The following is a 14,083-nucleotide window of genomic DNA, read 5'->3' as shown; positions in this document are numbered from 1 at the left end:
GAAATATAATCTATGGAAAACAAGGAGACTGCAGTCTTTCATCACCACTATGCACTGTGCACATTACTTTAAATGTGTTTCTCTTCTCAAGCCTATTGCCCTTAAAGATCACTCCACCCATATTTTTCATCTAGCTTGAGATCAGCAAGCAAAGCAATTATCTTGTAAAAGACAATAATAAAAACATCCTACTTCAACACAATTACAAAATACATAATGACCTCTTACTCTTACTTCATAAGGAAACAATCACATTTAGTTTTTTTTAAATCAATAGAATGATTTTTCCAGATGATTTTCAAATACATATTAATTATCAAAATGAGTACAGCAGTGCCCAACACTTCAAAAGATGTTCAAATGATTAATTTCCAAGATGAGTTTAAAACATTTAAAAAAAAAAAAAGTTTTGCCAGCCGGTCACAGTGGCACACCTGTAACTCCAGCAGAGAGGATCACAAGTTCAAGACCAGCCTTGGCAACTCAGCATAAGACCATGGCTCAAAATAAAAAATAAGAAGGACTTAGGATTCAACAAGGGGTAAAGCACACCTGAGTTCATCTCTCTCTCTCTCTCTCTCTCTCTCTCTCTCTCTCTCTCTCTCACTCACACACACACACACACACCCCTAACTATTCTCAGCTAGGTGTGATTGCACACACCTGAGGCATAAGGATTCCAAGCTCCAGGCCAGCTTCCGCAACTAAGGGAGACCCTGCCTCAAAATATGAAAAATAAAAAGGCCTGGGGATATAGCTCAGTGGTAGGGTGCCTTGGATTTAACTCCCAGTACCACGCACATACACACACACACACAAAAAAAAAAAAAAAAAAAAAAAAAAAAAAGAATGGATAAACAACAAAGCATGACTCATACAAAGGAACATCACTCTCAAAAAAAAAGTTTTGCCAGCCAGTCACAGTGGCACACCTGTAACTCCAGCAGAGAGGATCACAAGTTCAAGACCAGCCTTGGCAACTCAGCATAAGACCATGGCTCAAAATAAAAAAATAAAAAGGACTTAGGATTCAACAAGGGGTAAAGCACACCTGAGTTCATATCTCTCTCTCTCTCTCTCTCTCTCTCTCTCTCACACACACACACACACACGCACGCACGCACACACACCCCTAACTATTCTCAGCTAGGTGTGATTGCACACACCTGAGGCATAAGAATTCCAAGCTCCAGGCCAGCTTCCGCAACTAAGGGAGACCCTGCCTCAAAATATGAAAAATAAAAAGGCCTGGGGATATAGCTCAGTGGTAGGGTGCCTTGGATTTAACTCCCAGTACCACGCACATATACACACACACACACAAAAAAAAAAAAAAGAATGGATAAACAACAAAGCATGACTCATACAAAGGAACATCACTCTCAATCATGCAATGGAATATTACTCAATCTTAAAAAGGAAATTCTGCCAGGCACACAAATAATCCCAGCTATCTAGAATGCTAAGGCAGTAGAATCATAAATTCCGGGTCAGCCTCATGAACTCAGCAAAATCCAGTCTCAAAAAAAATAGAAAATAGGGGCTAGGGTTGTAGCTCAGGGGTAGTGGGCTTACCTAGTGCATGTGAGGCCCTTGGTTCGATCCTCAGCACCACATAAAAATAAATAAATAAATGCATTGTGTAAAAAAATAAAAAATAAAAAAGGTCTGGGGATGTAGCTCATTGGAAAGCACTTATATAGCAGGTATGAGGCCCTAGGTTCAATCCCCAGCATCACAAAATTAAAAATAAAAAAACAAATTCTGACAAATGCTATAACATGGATGAACCTTGAGTATATTATGCTACATGAAAATAAGTTAAGTCACAAAAAGAACAACAGCATATGATTCCAATTATATGAGGCACTTACAGTATGCAAGAATGGTTACCTTCTTGTTTCATGTAGCCCCACTAACGAAGACAGAAAAAAGAAATATGCATCTGGTATATCCACATTCAATTCAATTCAACCAATTACTGAGTTACAAAATAGGAACAGCTTATTATTAAGTGTGGTAGTTGAGTTCTGAAAGCATAAAGATAAAAAGACTTAGCCAGGCACATTTGCACACAACTGTGGTTCCAACTTCTCAGAAGGCTGAGGCAGACTGCATTAGCCCATGAGTTTGGGGTAAGCCTGAACAACACAGGAGGATGCCATTTGCTTAAAAAAAAAAAAAAAAAGTCCAGGCCTGGTAGTGCACACCTGTAATGCCAACTACTCAGAAGGATCTAAAATTCAAGGACAGTCTGGGCAATTGAGCAAGAACCTGTCTCAAAAAAAAGAAAAGAAAAAAATTTTTTTTGGTACTGGGGATTGACTCCAGGGGTGTTCTACCACTGAGCCACTGAGCTACATCTCCAGGCTTTTTCTTGAGGCAGGTTCTGAGTTGCCCAGGCTAGCCTCAAACTTCAGTTCACCTGCCTCAGCCTCTGAAGTAACTGAGATTATAGATATGCGCCACTGTGCAGTCTCTAATCTTTCATCTTGAAGATATGACAACAGGCTTGGTGGTAGAGGGCTTTCCTAGCGTGCACAAGGTCCTTTTCTCAACCCCCAGCACTGCAGGGAAAAAAAAGAAAATTACAGCCAAGGAGACAAGAATGAGTATTTCAGTACAACACCAAATATATGAAATAAAAATATGGCAACTTTTGAACCCAAAAAAACCTTTGGAAAGTATCCTTGAGGGTTGCAGGTGAGGATCAGTGGTAGAGAGCTTGCCTCAAATGCTCAAGACCCTGAGGCTGATCCCCAGCATCATTTAAAAAAAAGGGGGGGGGGGGGGTAAAAATATCCCAGACTGGGCATGGTGGCACATACCTGTAATCCCAGTGGCTCAGGAGGCTGAGACAGGACGATCACAAGTTCAAAGCCAGGCTCAACAAAAGCAAGGCACTAAGCTACTTAATGAGACCCTGTCTCTAAATAAAATACAAAATAGGGCTGGGGGTGTGGCTCAGTGATCAAGTGTCCCTGTGTTCAATCCCTGGTACCAAAAAAAGGATCCCTGATAGCCTCGACACAAGCAAAGTTAAACTAGTCAATATTCTGGGTTTGTCTAAAGGATATATAATATATTCGTTTGACTTCAGCTGGAGTACTTACCAAGTCTACAGCAGAATCCTCACAACTGTACACCAAATTACTTTAAACCATTGTGTCAAAATCCTCAACTGATTGGGCTGGGGATATAGTTCAGCCGGTAGAGTGCTTGGCTAGGACACCCAAGGCCGTGGGTTCAATTCCCAGCACCACCAAAAAAATTAAATTAAATTAAATTTAAAAACCCTCATATTTAAGAAAAAGGATCCATCTGACGTTCAGAGACACAGAATCACTTGCCAAAGTTCCTTCAGGAAGTACCTAGTATTTACTAAGCCAAGATAGCAACACTGATCTTTTATTCTCATTGCATATTCCTTCCACCATCTTTCTCTATATGAGAAACGAAATAACCTCTCTGAATTAAATAGAGTCCTGGGCCCTTTACATATGCATCTCATTTAATCCTAAGAGTAAAACACTGAAGACTTTTTTGGGGGTAGGTATAGTACTGGGGATTAAAACCAGGGTTTCCAACATACAAAGCAAGTACTCTACTATTGAGTTACATCTCCAGCCTTTTTAATTTTATTTTGAGACATGTTCTCCCTAAATTGCCTGAGATGGCCTTTGAATCTATGTTCCTCCTGCCTTACCCTCCTAAGCAGCTAGGCTTACAGGCATGTATCACCTTGCCCTGCTAAAAAAGTTTTCATTCAGAAATAATAACTGATTTTTGTCATGGCCCATCAAGAGAACTAGTTTTTTCCCTCATATTCTATCTAACTCTCTTCAGTTCACACATGTACTAATCTGACCACCTCCTAATTTCTCCCAGATTCTAAACTGTCCTTCTCTACCTTTGCCACATATTGTCTTGTAACACATAACTTTCCTCATTCCTCCAAAATCTATTCAAAATATATAAAACATATGTCAAAATCTGTGCAAGGTACAACAGAGAGCGCACTGATTAAGACAGACACAGCCCCATACTCAGGGAGTGCACAAATCAGCAAACAATTACTCAAATTTAACAGAGACATTGAAGAATTCATCTGCTGACATAACAACTCACAAAGAATCAGACAGAATGTTCAAGATAAGACATGATTGGAAGTTGGGAAGAGGCAAAATTATGTGATTCACAAACCTGTACTAAGAAAGATGTGCAAAATGGTTTAAGTATAAAAGGTCCTCTGTAGTCATTAATTCTTATTTCCTACATCTAGTATGGATCCTCAGATCTAGGCAGCAAGTCTCCTGAACATTCTAGGTTCATTCCTGCCTCCATGTTTCAATTAGGCTTTCTCAAATTCTCTCTTCAACATTCATTTAAACCTGGCTGGATCTGTAGCTCAGCAGTAGAAAGCCTGCCTAGCATGCACAAAGCTCTAGTTCAATCCCCAGCACCAAAAAATTTTTAAAAGATTGCTGTAACATTCACCTAACCCAAATATGTCATCGCCTTCTCCCAAAAATTTGTTTTCATTGCACTGCTGGGAGTCCAAACCAGGGCCTCACCAGTTAACCAAATCTTCAGTTACTGACTATACAATACTCTCCAATTCTAGTTTTAGTACACTGTGACAATTTACAAGAGAAAAACAGAAAATAATGCAATCATCTCTTTAATATTCTCATTAAAAACTAAGCATCTAAGAAAGTATCATGGTATTTTTTTCTTATCGCTTAATAGGGTACAATGCTAACCATCAGTTAAGTGGTCAAGGAATAATCTCTTAAACATCCAAGCATCATGTCATCACCCATCCACATCCAAAACTGTCACTTTTGTTCTAAGGCCAGTATAAAAACTACATTCACAAACGCAAACTTTTGTGACTGAGTTACAAAAATGAATTTAAGGCTAGGAATGTAGCTCGTGATAGGAAGCATGCTTAGCATGTTTGAGGTCTTGGGTTCAAATACTGGCACACACACAAAAAACCCAAAACACAAACACATCATAAATTCAACATATAGTTAAATCACTGCATATTCCATATTCCAAAGCCTTTACAATCAATGCATACTAGTTTCATATTAAAAATGACTAAAATTAAAATGTACTATGAGGCATTTCAGATCCATTAGAATGCAGTTACATTACAGAAAATTGATTAAACAAGGCAAGACAGGGTGAGGCCCAAAGACAAATTTGCTGGCAACCGACTAACACCCTATCTCAAATTGTTTCCCACCCCCACACACAGATGGTTGAATGCTTGCCTCGAATGCACAAGGCCCTTGGTTCATTCCCCAGCACCATAAAATAAATAAATGTTAAAAGAAAGCTAGATTAAAATATAGATTTTTATGATGAAACACTTTAATCTACCATAGCACTTTCCAAGTTTTTGCAGTACTCCTTTGCAAATATTTGCCATGCATTTAATGCTTGATATAGCACTCTTTTTTGGTATTACAAATCTTACACTATTTCATAACAATAATTCATTCAAATGCAAACAATAATAATCATTACTAACACAGTTCATTTGTGCAGAATCTTGTCTTCTACACTCATGAAGTCAGGACTTGGTTTTGTTCACTGCTTTACTTCTAGCATCTGGCACAGATGTAGTATCTGGCACATAATGGGGATTTTTAAAAATAATTATTTTATTTATTTATTTGTATACAATGCTAAGGATCAAATCCAGTGCCTCACACATGATAGGCAAGCGCTCTGCCACTGAGCTATAGTCCCAGCCCACATAGTGGGAATTCTATGCACATCTGTAGAAAAAAATGCCTATCAGATAGTGAACCTTTAATTATTTCACTAATATTTTACAAGTAATCCACCTAACAATCTTACAGGCTAGGAACTAGTATTGTCCCCCTTTGATTTTTTATTTTTAATTTTATTTGAGACAGGGATTCAATTGCACAGGCTGACCTCAAACTTAGAATCCTCCTGCCTCAGCCTCCTGAATAGCAAGGATTACAAGTGTGCCCCCCACACACACACCTTTTTTTATGGCTTTTCTCTTTAGGCTGAGAATGATTTTTTGTTTATGTTTATTGTTATTTTTTTATGTGGTGCTGGGGATCGAACCCAGTGCCTCATGCATGCTAGGCAACACTCCACCACTGAGCCGCAACTCCAGCCCTGTGTGCCCCTCTTTTACAAAATGAGACATCAGAAGTTATTAAAGATAGTAAATAAACAAATCCGACTGTTGGCATTTCAATTTACTGCTAGTGGTATTTGAGGATTCACCATACCCAAGGTATTATTAGGTACTACAGAAACCTAAATGAGCAAAACTGTCCCGACTTCAAAAATGTCATTCAACAGGAAAGACTAAGCAAGCATTCAGATAACATGGTTCTATACAACAGTTCACAGGATTTTTTCTTCCTCTTTTTGTACTGAGGATAAACCCAGGGGCACCCTATCATTGGGCTACATTACGTTCCCACTCCTTTTTGAGACACTAAGTTGCCCATGCTAGCCTCAAACCTGCAATCCTCTATCCTCAGACTGCTAAAGTGCTGGCATTACAGATGAATGCCACTGTTCCAAGCTCACAAAATTCATTTAACAGAAATGATGTCACTAGTACCTCAGAAACACTTTAATAATGCAGGTGGTGGCACACACATGTAATCCCAGCACTTAGGGAGACTGAGGCAGGAAGATTGCAGGTTTGAGGCCAACCTGGGAAACTTAGCAAGATCTTGTCTCAAAATAAAAAGTAAACAGGGATGGAGATATAGCTCATGAAAGATCACTTAGCTAGCATGTGTGAAGCCCTAGGTTCGATTCCCACTACTTTAAAAGGAAAAGCCAAGTTTAAGGCCAGGAGAGCATTCATTGCAGAAATTTGATGGGCTATAAAGGGTTGTCAAAAATTTTGAAGAAATTTATCAGAAACTATACGTAAAAAGAACAAAAGCTAACCTGCTAAGTGAAAATACACAAACATGAGCAGATATATTTGGATCATAAAAGATCACTATGGATTCCTTCTCGTTCTTTATCAGTTCACTTGGGAGAAATGGCTACACAAACAACCCTATGGAGATGCTGAGCTAGTAAGATGTTGATCCTTCTGTTCAAGAGCTACATAAGTGAGCCACCTTTGATGATACTTCCTGTCTCACTGCAGTGCTACCAATACCTTTGCTGCAACCTCATGAGAATAAGCCTTCAAGTTGCTAAATTATGGGAAATTTGTTACCCAGCATTAAACAATAGGAAAGGAATTAAATCTGTTCACATTGGACATAAGGAAGTTTTCTGCTAGGAGCTACAGAAAAATCTACCTGGATTAAAAATCTAACTCCAATAGGCAAGATGGATGAAGTGGGAAGCATTCTAAACATAGTAATACCTGTGTTTGGTAGCAACCTAGCCTACATACAGGACTTCCTAACTGACCCAACAAAATAGTCATTGTTTATTGTTTTTTTTTTAAAAGTTCCTTAGAACCTCTCCATATAAGTACAATATTGAAATCTGTGGGGGTTTTATTGTCCTTGTTTCATTTTAACACTGCCAAATCTTACTTAACTGAAAGCAACAACATGTTACCAATGAAAACTTAGAAATATTAGAAGCTCTTTTTCCTATGTTTCATCAAAATAAAAGAGGGTGCTGAGTGCAGTAGATACATAACTGTAATCCCACCTCCATGAGAGGCTGAAACAGGAGGATCACAAGTTTGAGGGCAGCCTGGGAAATTTAGCCAGACCCTGTCTCAAAATAAAATTTAATTCAGCCAGGCACAGTGGTACATGCCTTTAATCCCAGCAGCGGGAAGGGTTGGGGGGCCCTAAGGCAGAAGGATTTCAAGTTCAAAGACAACCTCAGCAACTTAGTGAGGACTTAGGCAGCTTAGGGAGACCCTGTCTCAAATAAAAAGGGTTGGGGATGTGGCTCAGTGGTTAAGCACCCCTGGTTTCCATCCCTAGTACCAAATAAATCATAATAATTTTTTAAGGGCCAGGGGACAGGGGTGCTGGATATATACCACAGTGGTAGAGCATCTGTCTGGCATGTGCTAGGCCCTGAGTTCAATCTCCAGTACTGGAGGGGAGGGGATCTGGACAGACTGCTAACAGCTGCAATTTAATTAAAATGGGTAGCTAGTCAGGCAGTAGCACACACCTATAATCCCAGGGACTCCAGAAGCTGAGGCAGAAAGATCAACAACACGTCTACAATGCCAGCAACTCCAGAGGCTGAGGCAGAAAGATCAAGAGTTCAAAGCCAGCCTCAGCAATGGCAAGACACTGAGCAACTAAGGTGAGACCCTGTCTCTAAGTAAAATTTCAAAAAAAAAAAAAAAAAAAAAAACAGGGCTGGGGATGTGGCTCAGTGGTTGAGCGCATGAGTTCAATCCCCAATACCAAAAAGAAAGGAGCAAGGGGTAGCTAGTGAAAGGGAGTTGTAGCATCAAGTAGGAACAATATATTACTTTACACAAAGTATTTTATTGACTCAATTGTACAGATCCTTAGTAAATCTTTTTTTTTTTTGGGGGGGGCGGGGGGGGGTTTTGCTGGGGATTGAACCTGGGGCCTTATGCATGCAAGGTAAGCACTCTACCACCTGAGCTACACCCCCAGTCCTCCTTAGTAAATCTTGACAACCTCAACATGCAATGTTCCAGTTCAGATGTTTAGTCTTCCTAATTATCTTACTGGGATACTGGACTACATAAACAAATTTTCCTAATGTCCAAGCAAGCTATATCTCAAAATTTGCAACCTGTAGGGCTAGGAGTTCCAAACTCTGACCCATAAAATGATAAAGGCCTATGTCCTTTGCTGACCGTTAATTCTATACTAAATATACCCTTTCTTATTAATTCCCAATGCTTATGTATGCATTTTCCCACTTTACATCTGGATTACTCAGAAAGACTGATAATTAAAAGTTATCTTAAGGTTTTTATTTTTTGTTTTTTTGGTTTTTTGGGTTTTTTTTTTTTTTTTTTTTTTTTTTTTGTAGTATTAGTGATTAAACGCAGGGTGCTATGCCTCTAACTACATCCCCAGCCCTTTTTATTTGTTTGAGACAGGTGTCACTCAGTTGCCCAAGCAAGCCTAGAACTTGTGATCCTCCTGCTCAGCCTTCTGAGTCACCAGGATTACAGTCATGTACCACCAGGCCAGGCCAATTTAGCTTTTTCAAAGTAAGTCATGGCTTATACTGGAGGAAGAAAAAACAATCACCACCACAAAAGATAGGCTGTTGTCAAATTAACCATATAGATAAGAAGCTAAGAGCAGTACTTTCATAAATCTAATTCAATAGCAAGTACTATAATAAGTTCACAGGTATTTTATGTTTAAAATTCTATTTTAAAAAGTTAATTTACTACTTGAAACTGAGACCATGTCTCCTGTTTTCTCATCTTCCCCCACCTAACCCCCAAGTACTGGGGATTGAACCCAGGAGCACTCTACCACTGAGCTACATATCTACAGACCTTGTTATGTTTTCAGACAAGGTCTTAAGTTGTCCAGGCTGACCTCAAATTTGCAATCTTTCTGCCTCACCCTCCCTAGCAGCTGAAATTACAGGCATGCACCACTGTGCTCTGCTTTGGCATTATCTTTTTAGTATCAATACATATTCAGTACAAGTGCGGCATTTAATTACTATTTGGATGATTCACTCAACAAATATTTCCTAAATTGATTTTTTCCCCTAAATGTTTTTTTTTTAAAGAGAGAGAATTTTTTAATATTTATTTTTTAGTTTTCGGTGGACACAACATCTTTATTTTATTTTTACGTGGTGCTGAGGATCCAACCCAGCGCCTCGCGCATGCCGGGCGAGCGCACTATCGCTTGAGCCACATACCCAGCCCCTCGCCTAAATGTTTTTATAAAACAGATATTAGAAAACAGAAATGAGAAAAAGGAAATGATGTATTAAAATAATTTTTTCAAAGTTAACTTAGTATCATAAGTTATCTTAGTTAACTTTTTTAAAAGTACCTAAAGTTTAGATTCAAAGTAAAAGAAAAGCAAAGTTTTAGTGGGGTCACAGAGTTAAATATACCCCCTGAAGAAAATTCTATTATCTGCATTACATAAGTATTATTATATATCAACTTTAGATTTTCAATCCAAAATAAACATGTTTGTAAATTTATCACTGGCTTTAAATAACTTTCCTCTAGGAAAAATAGTCAATATTTTTTGTATCAAGTGTCATTTAATCATTTTATAAATTAGTCACTTTTCATTACTCAATACTTTCAATACATGTTTGTAAATGACATCTCAGGTCACAAACTCTAGTCTTGGTTTTAATTCTCTTAAATAAACCAGCACACCTGTAGTCTGTCACTTGGTAGGCTGGAGGAGGAAGATTTCGAGTTCAAGGCCAACCTTAGCAAATAAGTCAGACCATCAGCAATTTAGCAATACTCTGCCTCAAAATTAAAAAGTAAAAAGGGCTGGAGGGTGTAGCTCACTAGTAAAGTGACCCCTCTGTTCAATTCCCAGTACCAATAAATAATAAAAATAAAAAGTACCAACAAAAATATTTAACAAATTTCAACAGCCTAAAGCACATCAGATAAAAAAGCATAATATAATTCCAAAACAGAAAAACAGAATAGAGATTCCAATATAAACAAGGTTCTAATGATAATAGAATTGCTGTCACAGGAGTGCTCCAATATTTTAAAAGTACTTTAATACTACTATATTCTTCCACCAATTACAAAAGATTACCATGAAATCAACCTATGATATCCACATAGAGTTGTGTGATCTGAAGTATAGTTTGTAAGAATAACGAATCCTTCCCAAATTTAAATAACTCTGAAAACAAAAAAAAAAAAACTTTCAAAATTAACAAGGAGGTTATTTCAGAATATAAAGACCACAGTCCAGTTTCACTAGATAGGTTTTCTCATACAAGTGAAAATCTACCACCATGAAGTAATAAAACTATAATATTTTGCAGTCTCTAGTATTTAAGCATTAAAGTAAATTATGTTTGGTTATCAAGTTTTAATCCTTTTTTGGACTTGGAACACCAATTTTACTTCTTACTATAAAAATAAAAATCAGATATTCAAATAAATATCTAATAAATATCAAGTGAAACCAAAATTTCACTTGACCAATATATATAATTCATTGTCTCCTGAAGTGATGTAATAGGTAGATGTTAATTAAAACAAAACTGAAACACACCACTTGTTATTTTAAGGTGATTTATTATAACTCTCCTGAAGTGGAGACACTGAACTTGAGAACCTTTGTTCAGATTCAGCTCTATCATTTCCATGCCATACACACAAACTGCTTCTTCATCTGTTACATGGAAGTCAAAATATTACCTATCTTGTACCATAGTTTTGAAGAAGAGGTGGAGACATTTAAACTGCAGTGCAAGGCAAACATCTGTCACATTATCTATTCTAGGTAAACAGAAAAACTACGATTGGATGCCGATAGCATAAAGTCAACTTTCAAATGTGTAGTGCTATCAATGAAAAATATAAATAGTAAAATGATAAATAGCACATGCTTCATTCTGGAGTTCACATCAATTTTTAATTTTCTGATGTTCTCCTTCCTGTCTATCTCCGTGCCTATACAATTCTAAACCTTTCTTAAGGTTTAAACCATTTATTTTATTCTATATAAAGGTATCTTGTTAACTTAAGTATTAAAATGTCAAAAATAATTTAATATTAGTTTTTCAAAATATTCCAATTCTTGAAGTCCTTGGAGCATTAACCATACGGAGTTCATTTTTATCAGTTAACAATCAGAATTCCTAAAACTTCAGAATTAAACTTTTAAATTAAAATCACTATCAACTTTTTAAAATTCTATTGCTCATTAAAACATTAGCAGATAGTCAAAATAAATGCTAACCTACTTTAGAAGCAGAATATGCATGATTTCATTCTTCTTTTTAAAATACATTAAAAACCCACTACTTAAAATATTAAGTATTCCAAAGAGATAATAACTGAAGCACATACTATTAGAACAAATTTCTTAAATATCCTGGAGGAGGAAAATGGGGGATGCTTTTTTGTCAATCTCCAGTTACTTCTAACGAGCTTTAGAAAAATACTAATTGGAGACGTCACCAACACACGACTTTAAATATTATCAATTAAACCATGACTCTCATGGTGAAATACTACCATGTAATAAAGATTTTAAGCTACATACTGTTTTACCTTCATGAATACATTTTGTTACCACTTCAACTCTCTTTGATTGAGCCAAGTTATTTTAAAAGGCTATTAATTCACTATTCTTTTCCACAAAGATTTTTGTGTTTTCAACTTTCTCCCAGATTTGATCAGAAAACAAATAGGACAGATTAAAATCTCGTTGGAGACCGCATTGCTGAGTACAAATATGGAATTTTGGTGGTAATGATTAAATATAAAACAATTGTCTTTTTTTTTTTTTTTTAAGTAGAAAAAAGTGATAGTTGGGGTCTCCTCCCTGGACAAGGAAGTTCTGTTAAATCCAAGCGAGACCAGCCATATTGGAAAACACTTGTCAATTATAGTTCTGACAAGTGTTCACGAACACGGTTGGATGAAGCTAACCTTGTGTACCGAGGTGTACATCAAGGCCCTCTTCTGCTCCGCCGGAGGGTCTGGGCCTGTTTGGGGATTGTCTCCGAAGTTAAAGCAGTCCTTAGGTCCGAAAGGAGTGCAGAGCCGAGGGGAAAGAGGGCGGGGAAAGGAGAGTTGGGGGGGAATGGTTTGAGAGTTGGAAGCCGCTATCCGAGAGGGGCGCGGCGGCGGCCAGGGATTTCCGAGTTGAGAGCCTGGGGGAGGGGCCGAGAATTCGGGGAGCTGGGGAGATCACGGCAAAAAGTCCCCTTGGTCCCTGTGAGGGGTCCGGGAGTTCGAGAAGAGGAAGGGAATGGGGAAACGCTTCGGTGCACTGACCTGTCTTCCGAGTCCATGCGGCTCAGAGGTTCCCCGTCCGACGACATCTCCAGGCTGCCTCGCCGGCCCCCGGAGGTCGCGCTGCTTCCGCCTCCCCCGGTCCCGTAGCCTTCGTCGCCGCCGCTAGAGACGACGCTGCTACTACTGCTGCCGCCCCCGCCGCCGCCCTGGCTGCCCCGCGGTCCCTTGGGCTCCTCCAGGCCCTCCTTGCCGTCCCCATCCCCGCTGCTGCTGCTGGCGGCGCCGGGGCTCAGCGAGCGCGTCTCGTCGCTGCTACTCGCGCCGCTGCTGCCCACTAGGCTCTCGGCGCTACTCTCCTCCTCACCCCCGCCGCTGCTGCTGCTCTCGTCCTCTTCCTCCTCCTCGTCTTCCTCCTCATCCTCGTCCTCCCCGGCCTGGCTGGCGCTCTCAGGGCTCGGCTCCGACATCGTCTCCGCCTCGCCGCCCCCCACTCCGCCGCCGCCTCCGCCGCCCCCACCGCCGCCGCCGTTTAGCAGCAGCGCTGCCACAGCCTCGGCCTCCGCCTCCTCTTCTTCCTCCTCCTCTTCCTCCTCCTCCTCTGGGGGCTCAGTCCGGCCCCGCGCCGCTGGGCCAGGGCTGCCGGGGGGCAGAGGGCTCAGGCGGGAGAGCTCCTCCAGGTCGGCCATGTCGGTGATAGCGGCGGCCATGGCGGCGCCAGCTCCTCCTCCTCCTCCTCCCCGCCGCCACCGCCTCCCTCTCTCGACTCTCGCTCCCTCGCCCCCTCCCAAACGCCCAAAACTCCGCTGCCGCCGCTGCAGAGCAGGAGGAGGGCCCGCGAGCTGCGTCAGCCTGCACACGCGCTACGGAGCCCGCGCGGGGACAGGCGCGCGACTGCGCGCACTCACGCGGAGAAGGCTGCGCGCCTGCGCGGCGGCACTAGAGGGCACCTCCCCCGCGGCGAGTTCTGCGCCCGAACCCCCGCCGGGCCCCACAGAGTGCTCAAGAGTTTCCTCGCGGCCTTCCCACGCCCTTCCAGCCCTCGCGGACGAAAGCTGGCTGGGGATTTTAACCGCCCTCCGAGTTCTCACGATTAAGTCATTCATTCAGGGGGTGTTTGGGGAGTGTCCCCTAGATGCAGGCGCAGAGCCAGCAATCGAACAAGTG

General features: G+C 40.5%; 1 protein-coding gene across 2 annotated transcripts in view; it reads right to left on the bottom strand.

Annotated features, from left to right (window-relative positions):
* The window catches only part of Aebp2 (AE binding protein 2), an 81,553-nt gene extending 67,871 nt beyond the window's left edge, over positions 1–13,682 (bottom strand). Inside the window, exon 1 of one of the 2 annotated variants that reach the window (XM_076854164.1) lies at positions 12,959–13,682. In XM_076854164.1, the coding sequence (XP_076710279.1) occupies positions 12,959–13,626 (668 nt within the window). In that variant the 5' untranslated portion in view covers positions 13,627–13,682. Of the gene's footprint in view, positions 1–12,610; positions 12,894–12,958 lie in introns of those variants that run through there. The other variant, XM_076854165.2, reaches the window with a different exon arrangement.
* Between the last annotated feature and the right edge of the window lie 401 nt (positions 13,683–14,083).

Source organism: Callospermophilus lateralis, chromosome 4, assembly GCF_048772815.1.
Source record: "Callospermophilus lateralis isolate mCalLat2 chromosome 4, mCalLat2.hap1, whole genome shotgun sequence".
Classification (NCBI taxonomy): domain Eukaryota; kingdom Metazoa; phylum Chordata; class Mammalia; order Rodentia; family Sciuridae; genus Callospermophilus; species Callospermophilus lateralis.
Note: the sequence above shows the minus strand (reverse complement) of the source record. Positions and strands in the feature narration are given on the sequence as shown.